This window comes from Leptinotarsa decemlineata, unplaced genomic scaffold, assembly GCF_025532065.1.
Source record: "Leptinotarsa decemlineata unplaced genomic scaffold, Ldec_3_MD MMD2_tig00003335_RagTag_RagTag, whole genome shotgun sequence".
In the NCBI taxonomy this organism is placed as follows: Eukaryota; Metazoa; Arthropoda; class Insecta; order Coleoptera; family Chrysomelidae; genus Leptinotarsa; species Leptinotarsa decemlineata.
In genome coordinates, this window is record NW_027412587.1 from 3353501 (window position 1) to 3366511 (window position 13011).

At 34.4% G+C, this 13011-nt stretch overlaps 1 protein-coding gene across 4 annotated transcripts in view; it reads right to left on the bottom strand.

Annotated features, from left to right (window-relative positions):
• LOC111504252 (uncharacterized) overlaps window positions 1-11487 on the bottom strand; it is a 650330-nt gene extending 638843 nt beyond the window's left edge. The window contains exon 1 of one of the 4 annotated variants that reach the window (XM_074177945.1): window positions 11076-11487. In XM_074177945.1, the coding sequence (XP_074034046.1) occupies window positions 11076-11169 (94 nt within the window). In that variant the 5' untranslated portion in view covers window positions 11170-11487. The remainder of the gene's footprint in view (window positions 1-11075) is intronic. The other 3 variants (XM_074177946.1, XM_074177947.1, XM_074177948.1) reach the window with 3 other exon arrangements.
• Between the last annotated feature and the right edge of the window lie 1524 nt (window positions 11488-13011).

Genomic DNA, 13011 nt, shown 5'->3' on the forward strand with positions numbered 1-13011 from the left:
TATAATCGACTTCAATAATTAAAAATCTATTGTGGCAGTTGTATAGCCAACAGCATATGCAGAAATAACTTCAGTGAAGAATCCTGCACTGACACCTGTCGGATATAATTCAACGCTCTTCGTGGTATCAGCCAGGGGAGTAGTTGTTTTCTGATAGGTGTCAGTCAATTAACCTACAGTGTAGGGAGTTGAGACTGGCCTGAACGAATTGTTCCTTTAGATGATTTGATTTATAGCCAGTCTTGAAGTATGCCCACTGACTATATGTGAAAGGTTATTGAAGTTTTCTTTCCAGTATAATCTGAATGACTTCTCAATGCCAATACTCTAATTCAAATCGGAAAGAGAACCAATTAAACTTTTCAATCTATAACAAAACTATAGGAAATGATTTGTTCATTATCACTGAGACTGAACTTGTAGGTGACTATCAATAATACTGATTATTCTGTCCACACAGATTTTTAATTCGCAATAGGGATTTTCCTCGAGTTCGTCGATTCAATGCACATAATGCATTATAATTGGATATAGTCTCTCGTGATGCATTCGTGAAGAGCTTTCTCTTTGGATCGTCAACAAAACATTTCATTTGATGTTAACAAAATCATAAAATATCAAGTGGAACCATTTATTACAAGTTATTACATCACTTCAGGAAAGTGAACTTCAAGATAATGAGTAATTTTCAATTCTATCGAATTATTAGTTATTGGGGTTAAGAAACTCTTGTGAAACACCATTATACTCATTCTGTATTTGAGTTCGATGAGAAAAATGCAACATCAATTGATAAAAAGGGAAAAATTGACAAATATTCAATTTTTTTCAAATATCAACCTTTACCTATAGTGTGTACCTTCAGGCGCAATTTTAATTTGTAGTGATAGAATCTCCTCTTACAAATTTGTACTGTTTTTGTTATTGTATATTTGTATTTGATTAAAATATAAAATGTGAGGAAGTGAAAATCATATCTTATAGACAAAGAGTTCAGACACTTTTCACATGTCACATCGTATGCTATTTTCAACAAGTATAATAAATCAATCATTCTATCAAATGTTTTCCACTGAATAAGTTGTTATAATGATTATTTATTGAATGTAACTTACATTTTTTTCGAGGACAAAACACAAGCACTAAAGGAAAATCCTTAGGGCGGTGCCTATGCAAAAGTAGTGATTCACATTGGATTTGAATCGCTGGAGATTAAACCCGTTTGGAAAAACGTTATCAGGAAGTATTTCACATAAACGCCGTTTTCCAAATAAAAGAGTTTTCATACAGTGAAGTTAGAAGTATACTGAGTTGAACCTCAAAACGATGAGCAGCCACAGTCCGTCGCGTATTTCTGATATGTACCGTTCTTGGTGGAATGAAATGTGCCACGTTACTTTAACACTTTACGTGAAGTATCTATAGAAGAGAGACAAATTTTCAACCTCTCTTCGATGTTCCACACTATCAAGGTTGCAAGTGATGTTCGCATCTCCAATCAGGCGGATGGCTCTTTTCTAGGTAGAATCCAGCAGCTTCAGGGTATGCATGAGAACAATACTCGAAAGAAGGTCTGATCTGAGCTTTATAAAGCATCAAAAGTTGCTGAGGTGTGCACAGTTTTCTGATTCAGAACAGCGTGCTATGCTTTTGAGAAGCAGCCTTTGCAATTTCAGCAACATGATTCTACCAAGACTTATTGGTGTCCATTTTAACCCGCAACAAACTTATCGAAGCAGAAAACAGAATTGTCTGACCTGACATTATTATATTCGGTTCGAAAACATTTATCTTTTTGGAGAAAACTGATGCCTGGGTTTTTGTGGCATTGAATTGAACCTGGTTACTTTCACCCCAATTCGGAATTACTTCTAGATCCTCATCAAAATATTCAACCTCCTGCTGCCGGTGAAGATGTTACTGCAAAAACTTTCCTCCTTTCTTTGATCACTAAGGTTTCATCAATAGAATACAATCATGAATAATTATTATCCTACATAGTATTTCAATGTATTTGCCGCTAGGAATCATACGTTGAAAGGTAAGACCTCGATAGTCCTTAACTCGCACAAGTTTCGAATCTTGAGAGTTATCGTTTCTAGGGGTGCGACAGCTGGAAAAACAGATGTATAAGTTTACCGACCAACTCGATTACCATTATTAAAATCAATGAAATAACTTTGAGCCGGTTATTGCTCTGCTTTCTATGGTTTTTGTGTAGATAATGTCTTTGAATTCTTTGATTCATGTATATAGTTTCATCTCTATTCGCCACTTCTCGAATCGACCATGTCTTTATTTTCCATAAATAACTCCCTCATTTTAACATCCTTCCCATTTTCAATGTAGTGATTAGTCGTCTTATCTCTCTAACTATAATAATACTGGCCAAATTAAAGACAAAACTATAGGTCAAATTAGTTTACTTTCCAATATACTCAAATATCAACTTTTAACGTTTGTTATTCGATGATGACTTCAATAAATTTCATTGCGGTAAAAATTATGCTTAAATTTACCAAACTCTTCGAAGTAAAACACAAAAAACTCAATCAGTTATGTCAGTTAAAAAACAAAATATGTAAATCATTGCCCGTGGACGGCCGGTATCTAACAAATTATCGGATGTTTCCGGATTTATCAGCAGGGGTCTGCAGGTTTTTATACCTGACGTTTCGTCTGCTACTGCGGCTGACATTATCAAAAGGGATACAGCAACAGTCAAAGCGATCAATTGCATCGCAATGAGGTAGATCACTTCGACCATTGCCGCAACCCCTTTGCTAAAGTCTGCCACAGTATCAAACGAAACGTCAGGTATAAAAACCTGCAGACCACGGCTAATAAACTCGGAAATATCCGACAATTTGTCTATTCTACACCAGAAATTAAAAAAGGCAATCTTTAGATTTTTATCAAACTATACCATTTGTGATGCACTGTTTGGAACCTTCGGTGTGTAATGAATATAACTGGAGTTTTTTCCCAACACCAAAACGTTATTTCAACACCTCGACACGTGTTTTGATCACCAAGTTATCATCTTCAAGAGGATGATCAAACTTTGATAATAATAATGAAGATCAAAGTTTGATCTTCCTCTTGAAGATGATAACTTGGTGATCGAAACACGCGTCAAGGTGTTGAAATAACGGTTTGGTGTTAGGAAAAAACTCCAGTAATCTTCAAAGTATACCATATTTTGTGACTTAAGAAATGAATGGAATTATATAATGTAATTTTAACCTTCTGCAATCACGTACGTTGGTAATAACAATAATTGTATTTACATGAGTCAGTTAGATAACTTCCTAACATGGAACATCAAAATGTTATTGTTATTATCGTAATTTCGTAACGTATGATCGTAATGAATCTGAGTAAATTGAAGATAAGGACCCAGTACGAAAGGAATTGGAATCTATACTTTTGATATCAACTTCACGGTTGAAATTAGGAGAGTGGATAATGAAGTCATTACGAGAACACAGTTATATGTTAGAAATCTGGCATACCAGTTGATAATCGAACATGAGACGGAAGCCGGAAGGAGAAAAATAAAAGAAGCTAGAGAAGAGGAATGGATTAACTTGTAAAAGGTAGCAGGATCCTCAGGAATGGTAGGCAATTTACATATCGAATCTAGATAAATCTATCGTCAAATGCAAAACACAACTTTATGCAGATGACACATGTCACTGAAATTCTTTTTCCGGCCATAGTCTACTGTTGTTTATGTATACTGTCTTTCATCGAGTTGTCAGGAACAATGATGTTTTTGAACGCAACCATTCTAATATCTGATGTATGAGTACTACCTGTTGGTAGTTGCTCTTGTGACCAAGAATGGTAGCTAGCACTGTGCATTACAACGACAGAGTCTCTTTTAGTCAAATTTAGAACCAAATAGATTTCTGCTGAATTTGTCAATTGAAAAAGCATATGTTTTATAATTTTTCAAATTATGCCTTGGTTCATTTTGGAATAAACTGTGTCTTTTTTTGTGCATTTACAAACTTGACTTTCTAATAACTTGACCATGACACACAGTCCCCTACGGCTCTGAGGAATGATTGATTCTCTACAGCCCCCTACGACTCTAAAGAATGATTCTCCACAGCCCCCTAGGACTGTGAGGAACATATTTGATAGACCAGAGCTTCGGAAAGGATACACCGAAATATGTCCTGTGGGGTCCAATAAAATCATTGGACCCCACACGATCATGCATGTAAAAATATTTTCCCTTCCTATAAAATTTTACCACTTGCAAATTTGAATATTTTTGAAGTATGTGTCTATATATTCAAAAATATTGATAAATATCATAAAAGTTCCAATATTCATACATTGAATACAAGGCAAAAAATAATCTTGAAGTTCCATATGCGAGACTCAATATTACATCAAATCCTCCTAATTATTTTGGATTCAGGATATATAACCAACTTCCCAAAAATGTTAAAAGAACAAAGGCGTTATTTCGACTTACAAAAACTTCAAGTGACTTCCGATTGTAAAAATGTTTTACTCACTAGATGAGTATATTGAAGTAAAGTTTTGATATCAATTTGTTCTTCTTGTTAAATGTATTTTCATATACTTTCATTGTAACAAATTGTTTTTGTAGTATTTTTGTTTTGTTTTGTATGTACTTACTTTATTTCATTTTCTTTCTGATTGACTATTCGTATGCATTTTATGTGGTATTGGTGGTATGTGGTATTGGTGAGTATACCTTCACTGATGAGCCTCATTCCCCGCTTCAATACTCGACAATATCCAATGCTAGAAATGTCATTGGTGGTTTCATAGCCGCTTGTTAACACTCGGCTTTACAGTATCGTATACAAAATACTGCCATTTTAGTATGGTAACATGAAATGAGTTTTTGTTTCATTCACAGAAAAAGCACCAGATCTCTTAGAAGTTATCGATAAATTTTCTACATTTGAATTTTCATTGGAATTCCTATATCGAACTTGTTAGTTGGGACTATCAGACGGTAAAGCTGTTATATTAGGGTGTTATATACTCAGAAAAACAGACTCTCCAAAATCTTCCAGATTGGTTAGTGTACGAGTATATTTAGGGTTGTCAGAGAAATAGTTAATACTCATTAGAAGATAACCTCTAATAAATCTTATGTTTATTAGCAACTGAAAACCATTCTGAAGGAACTGGACAATAAATAATAAAAGAAAGTACCTATACAACAACACAGCACAACTAATTTATTCCTCCATAATTAGGAGTTGTAACGTACCTAATGAATGTCATTTCCCGGAAATTTGTATTACCAGCATCTGACTTGGGGATAACTTAACAACGATAAGACTATATTTTTCATTTATTGTCGTCTTGAAAGTTATCATGCCATTTTAATTATTCATTTCGAATGATTTATAACTGTATGCTTTTTGGAAATGAAATATACAAGGTGAAACACATTGTTTAGAAGACACAGGTTATCAACTGTTTCTAAAAAAATCCTTTTTTTGTATCAATAATGTAAATATCCATTGTCACATTTGCTGATTTCACCAATTTTCAATAAATTTCAGTGATGACGTTCACTCTTATCACGAATAATAGTTTGGTGACTTGATGTGTACCATTCGAATGAATTGCAAATGACAGTGCACCTTACTTCTATACACTTTTATTTTTGTGTCGTGAACAGGGTTGTGTCGGTTATGAATACATAACTCGATATATAATAAAAATCTAGATATAACTTTTTGCTCAGAACTGTACTTACTGTTTATCTGCGAATATGTTTCAATAATCTTCTTTCGAATTTTACTAACTTCTGCTACTTACATGAATTTTTGATCGAATATGGATAAATTATCCAATAAAATGAAAATATAAAAAAACAATAGAAGTATTTTATCTCTGGAGTTTTCGGCTGTTTCATTATCAGCAACTAATATCAAGATGTCGATGTAACTTATTCGTTTTTTAAAAAACTTTTATAAAATATTATGATTCAAATCATAATTTCAGTGCAACTTTAATGAACACGTATTATGCAAAAAGACAACCGACTGTTTTCAATAAATTTTTGAAAATTTTTCAAATCGATCCTATATCAGAATATTGAAATTTCAAAATAAAATTTGTATAGATAGATACATTTAGATAGACATATACTTTATTGTCCAAGAAAATACAATCTTATTGACAAATCTTATTAAAAAATCTGGTATATATAGAACTTCAAAGAATAAAAAAAAGAAACAATTCAAAAACACAAATACACAGAAACACAATTTGAGCAAAACTAAGTTCACATATCTAATGGATAAAATATAACAATAGAAAATAAAATTTAACGAAATGTAGACAAAATAGTTTGTATAGTCCCTTTCAAAAGATGTAAATAACAAATATATACAATTTGAACATAAGTTCACATGCCATGGCAATAAAATAAGATCTATCCCAGTATAAAACATAATTTAAAGTATAGGTGTCAATATAAACAACGAAAAAAACACCTATAATAAATCACAGCAATGTTCCATTGTAATATTCATCAAGATTGTAGTACGCTTTAGTTGCGAGGGCATCTTTAACATGATTTCTGAACTTTTTATAGCTTTTTCCATTCCTAATTTCGTAAGGTATGTGATTATACAGTTTTTTACTTTCATAAATCAAAGAATACTTTGTCTGGCTTGTTTTTGGAACAGGAAGATGTATTTTATTTTCAGTTACTTGCCGGATTATGTAATTTGTAGGTTCCGGAGTTCCAACCATATTATGTTTTTTGTAAATCAGGCAAACAGTTTCAAGTATGAAAATACAAGTAACATTGAGAATTTTTTCTCTCAAAAATAATTGTCTGCATGATTCACGCACTCCTACCTTGCATAAGTATCTAACCGCTCGCTTTTGCAAAACAAACGCTGAATGAAAAAGTTTTTGACTGCAAAATCCCCAGAAGGCAACAGCATATCTCAGGTGGGACTCAATCAGGGAATGATATACCATTTTTGTTGTGTATGAACTCAGTTCATTTGAAACTATTCGAAGTGCATAACATCCTGATGCCAATTTGTTATTCAAAGCTGAAATATGTTGATCAAATTTTAATTTGTTATCCATGAAGATTCCCAGGAATTTGGATTGCTTTTTATTCTCAAGAATTTGTCCATTCAAGTATAAATTGTTAATATGACAGGTTAAGATGAGTAGGTTTGTTTTTTCAATATTAAAGCACAAGTAGTTTGCGTTCACAACTTCTAAATCACTAGAGATAGTTTCTTTCATGCTAAAGGAGCGTGATAACATCCGCAAAGATGGTGAAAGTTCCTTGAATTGAGAGAGTAACCAGGTCATTTACATAAATAAGGAAAAGAATCGGGCCTAGTACTGATCCTTGTGGTACGCCCCATAAGATATCCTTAGTGTGTGATAGTTTTTCGTTTGATCCTACTAACTGTTTTCTATCACTTAAGTAAGACCTGAACCAGTCATTACACACTCCTCTAAAGCCATAGTAGTTCAACTTTTGCAAAAGAAGTTCATGATTCACACAATCAATAGCTTTGGAGAAATAGCAGAATACTACAGCTACGACCTCACCATTGTTGAGATGTCTGTAGACATGTTCAAGAAAGGAAAAGATTGCATCATTTGTGCCTTTTGCTTTCTGAAAGCCAAATTGACAGTTGGTTAATATATTGTGTTTATAAAGAAAAGCTAATACCCTTTTTTTCACCATTTTTTCTATGATTTTTGAGAGTGTTAAGAGCATGCATTACCACCTTTGAAAATAGGAATTACAAGAGCTGTTTTTAGACACGGAGGGAAATTTCCAAGGGAAAAAGATTTATTTATAGCCATCACTAGTGTATTCAAAGCGGAATCGGGAAGGTTATTTAAAATTTTTACTGAAATTTCATCATTGCCTGTTGCATTTTTGTTTTTATTTTCATGCAAGATTTCTTTCAGCTCTAATAAATTTGTGTCTTCAAAGTGAAAGTTGTTGGGCATATTAACATTAATTAAATAATCAATAGGATTTGAAGTAGGAACAAGGGATAAAGTTAGTTTTTGAGCAATTGTGCAGCAAAAATTATTGAGTGTTTCCGGATCTATATTGACGTGTTCTGGAATTGAATTTGATTTATTTCTTAGACTATTCACTATGGCCCAGTTTTCTTTGATTTTATTATCAGCTTTGTTTATTCTACTCTTGTAATGAATTTCTTTCGCATGTTTAATGACCCATCTGTCAATTTGACGATTTGTTGAAAAATGTTATAAAAAATGTATCGGAAAAATATTTTCGTATTGAGTGTAGCGATCTCAAGTTGGTCGCAGAAATTTTGATGCCCTGTGTAATCCACCATTTTTTTATCTTTTTAATCTTTTTTTTCCGTTTAGGAAGACATTCTTCAAAAAGTCTGGTTAACAATCCTTGAAAGGCGCCTATAGAATCGCTTGAAGACAAAACCTCTTCCCATGCAGTTTGCTCGCAATTGTGTTTAAATTTGTTAAAATTTTTGGAGCTATATATTCTACAAAACTTGAATGATTTCTTTGAGTTTTTACTTTTAATAGGGAATTTAAAAATTATACCTTCATGGTCTGATAGACCAGCTGGGACCACACTGCACGTCAATTTTTCTTCATCCAGATTTGTGCAAATATAGTCTATAGTAGAAGTTGAATGTTGTGAGATTCGTGTTGGTTCTTGAACTGACACGGTATGACACGGTAATGAAAGTAGAAATAGAAGCAAATTCTTTAAATTGACTATTACCATCCAGAATACTTAACAGATTGCCTCTGGTCTGGATTCATGGCCACACTGGCCTGGAAAGCGATAAGGCTGCTGACTCCCTTGCGAAGGAGGGTGCTGCAAATAACTTCATCCGACCAGAACCTGTCATTGGCATCGCTTTAGGCTTTGCCAAACAAATATTGAACACCTAGATGGCCAAAAGATTTATGGACTTCTGGCAGAATCTTTCAGGATTGGCTTACTCCAAGGTGTTTATTCACCCTTCGAAGCTTGATACGAAACGGTTGTTCATCATATGCAGAGACTCGGACTGTCGGAAGATAGTGTGTATCACCTCTGTTTGGGAAATGACTAACAGCAGAGCACATACTTTGTGCCTGCCCCGCTGACACAGAATCAGGTTTTTAGAGTTCGGCAGAGCCGTACTCTTTCCACCTGACCTGAAAGACCACTCACCATACAAATTAATCAGTTGCGTTGAGAATCTGGGTTTATTTGGTGGTATTTGGTGAGTGTGAATAGATATGAGCCACAATAAACCCTTGCGAGTTACGGGGGAGGGTCGAATAGACTCACTCACTTTGGACCTAACCTAACCAAGCCATCCAGAAAATAATGAACAACTAGTATGTTATTTCGGGTTTTTATTGAAGATATGGCTAATTGAAGCAAATAATTATAGCGATGAAAAATTTCTTTGATTTTTTTCCGTAAACCAGCTGTCGCAACCCTACGAACGGCAACTTTCGAAAGTACATTTTTCGGAAAGTTTCCTTATAAAGCTGCACTTGAAAATTTTCATAATAAATATGGGAAGACAACATGTATTTTCATTATATTTTCATCAAGGACGTCCATCTCCGAAAGGAGTCTTAAATACATGCAGATTTATACAGGTACGACCAAAAGTTTTTTTCAATTGAATTATTGAATTGGACTCCATTACGTTTCTGTCCTTTCTTGATAATTCATCAGTGTAATCGAATTAGGTAAGGATATTTTGTCCCGTACTTCATTTACTCAGTCTCTCAGTTCCATGATAGTTATTATAGGTTCCTTGCGTCTTCAGTTATTTTGTTAAGGTACCTACTTATGTAGTTATATCATTTAGGTGGGGAGGTTAAAACTAGTTATGAGGTAGACTCAAGTCTGTAGGATTGTTTAATCAATCTACAATCTAGAATTAATATCAGTTTTTCACTGGTTTAATGTCGCAAATTATACCTAACAGGTAGGATACCTTCTCTCCAGATAAAATTACAAATAAACGTGTAACACCACTAGGGCATTTTTGTTCAATTTCTTGCAAAAGATCGAAGAATAGAGGTCGGTTTTGATATCCATTAGGAAATATTTATTCCTGTCCTTTCCCCGTTAGATTTTTTAATACATGTTCAAATTATTGGAATAAATCGGGGGACGATCTCGCATATACTCAAGCTTTTCTGCAATCACTATCGAGACAATCATTTAATTTTCCAGTTTGTTATGTAACTACCTAATACATAATCTTAATTATTGGATAATGGTCGCTGCTCTTTCAGCAGACATTTTGTGATGTTTGCACCATTGCAAGAAAACTTAATACTTGTACTATTGCACTGACCTCTTAGGGAATGGAAATAGATTAGGTGCAAAATCATTATTTTCATGTTTTATGATCCTAATATTAATAAAATTAACTGTGACAAAAAAGGGACTTCAAATGTTTGATTCTCGTCATTTCTTCTCCATTTTTATTGTGAAGGATTTTTATTCAAGTAACACTTCAATATGAGATTTTCACTGGACATTTTATACTGTAGAGTGAAAGACCTATGGCGAAATGCAAAATGTCTAGTGGAAATCTCACATTGAAGTGTTACTTGAATAAAAATCCCTCAGAATAAAAAAATGGAAAAGAAATGACGGGAATCACATATTTGAAGTTCTTTTTTGTCACGGTTAATTTTATGAATATTAGGATCATAAAACATAAAAATAATGATTTTGCACGGTCATTAGGGGTTTATGAATCAAACATCCAGTTGATTATCTAGTACTTTGTACACTTTATGAATTTTTATCAAGTATTGGCCAGTTGCATCAAATGACTCTTCATACATTTCATATGATAACTATTTTTAAAACGTGATAAAGCTGTTTTCGATTTTCTCTTAAAAAGAAAAAACACTTTCAAAGCGTATGTAAAAATGTTCTCATATGATGTAGGTAATAATAAAAAGTGTAAAAAAATCGAAAATAGATTACGATTGTAGGAAAATGCGGAAGCATTTGAATGTGTTCACATTAAAATAAATATGACTCAATTGTTTACCTTGCTGCTGGTGGAACCCATTTTGCAAATAATGTAGATGGTCATAATAATGCTGGGCATGAAGAATGCATTCCAAATCAGTACAATTGAGCATGGTTCCGGTTGCCAATATCCCAATAACACACAATAAAATAGGTTAATGCACAGCAAAATATCACAGCACCGCACTCTAAAAATATTATGGCACACTTAATAAATACAATACCTATAAAAATTAACAATAACAATAATATTTACACTGTTAATCAGCGATCAATTTCCGCGCATGTGCCACGCACTGGCCTTAAAAGTCTCGACGTAATCACGACCTGGCAATTAGTAGAATCCCTACGATCAGGTGGGTTGTTCACCTGGCAATACCGTCCGCGACAAGGTTCGCGAAACGCACAATGTTATTCTTCACTCCACTGGCAAACACTGTCTAAGCCAGTATGTGGTTGATAGTACTGGGTCACTCCGAGAGATACACTAGGTTAGGTCCATTGGTCAATTGAATTAATCAAGCGACATACGCGGTGAAAGACCGACAAGGATGTGAATGGGCGGCTGTAATGTAACTCGAATCAGAAGAGATAGAAGGTTAGCAAAATAAGACATCGAGTCAGTCAGTGTATGGGAAACGGACTGATCCGAGAGGGGACAACTTTCTAAGTGCAGCTCAATCCCCAGACTGGTTGCCATTAACAGCAAAAACAAGATGACATCAAGTGGTCCTCACTTTTTCCGCGATGTATTGTATTGGTGTGAAGATCTGCACAGGATTTTGGAGATAACTCCGATCACGGTATTGAAAAGCGTGTTGCATTCGGTAGTTACGAATTAAGGTGAAGCAAATGATCTCGTTCAAACAAATATCAGATATTTTTTTGTACTGTAGAAGATGTAGATATTATAATTAGGAAATTGAATCGGATATTACGCTCTTCGTTTCATCAGAACCATGGACTAACTTCAGGCTCTGACACTGCAGACAAATTTTTACGTGGCTGAAGGTTTTAAAAGTATAATCCTACACCTAAAATAATGATAAAATCATGAACCATATTCATGACAATTCAGTCACCATCACTAATTTCGTTGAATCAGCATAAGCGTAAAAAATGTATACAGTACGGCTGCAGAAAGGACCGGAACTTCTATTTCAAAAACTGTGTGTAATCCTCAGAGGAAATATAGCTCTGGGATACATATCTAAAACATGGAAACTGACTAGGGTCAATCAGTCTAATGTAATTTGTATTGAAAACATTAGAAACATTATATTGAGGAGACGCATGCAACAGTCATTATCACAAGATGAACCGATGGGAAGAAGTTTAGCATGAGCCAAACGAATTCCAGGATATTATCATTCACCAAGACAACCAAGTCAAGGGGTGTAGGACCTCTGAAATTCGAAATGAAGAGAGATATATCTCTCAGTAAACTGTTATTTTAACACCTCGATACGTGTTGCGATCACCATGATCGAGGTTTGGTATTGGGAAAAAACTCCAGTACCTAATATTCATTACTACACCAAAGGTTCCAGGACAAATACCTGGGAGTCATACAAGAATCCCGTGCTAGGAGTCGCACATTAACAGATAAGACCTCGTTCATCCTTATCCCGCACAAGTTTCGACTTCCGTTCGTAGGAGAGTTAACGGAAAAACAGTTTCAAACAGAAAGAGTAAAGAGGTAGGCCAAAAGATATGACGGCTGAAATCAAACATTAGCTACACCATGGTAGTTAAACCCATTATAACATATGCATCCATGGCCTGGTAGTAAAAGATGAAAACAACCGACCGCTATCAACAACCTAAACAGACTTGCATGTTTGAGAACAGCGGGATCGATGAACACCACTGCTACATTGGAGACACTCTTGAATCTTTCTCCTTTACATTTTGTAATAACAGTGGAAACAAAGGTGGACCAATCCAGACTGGAA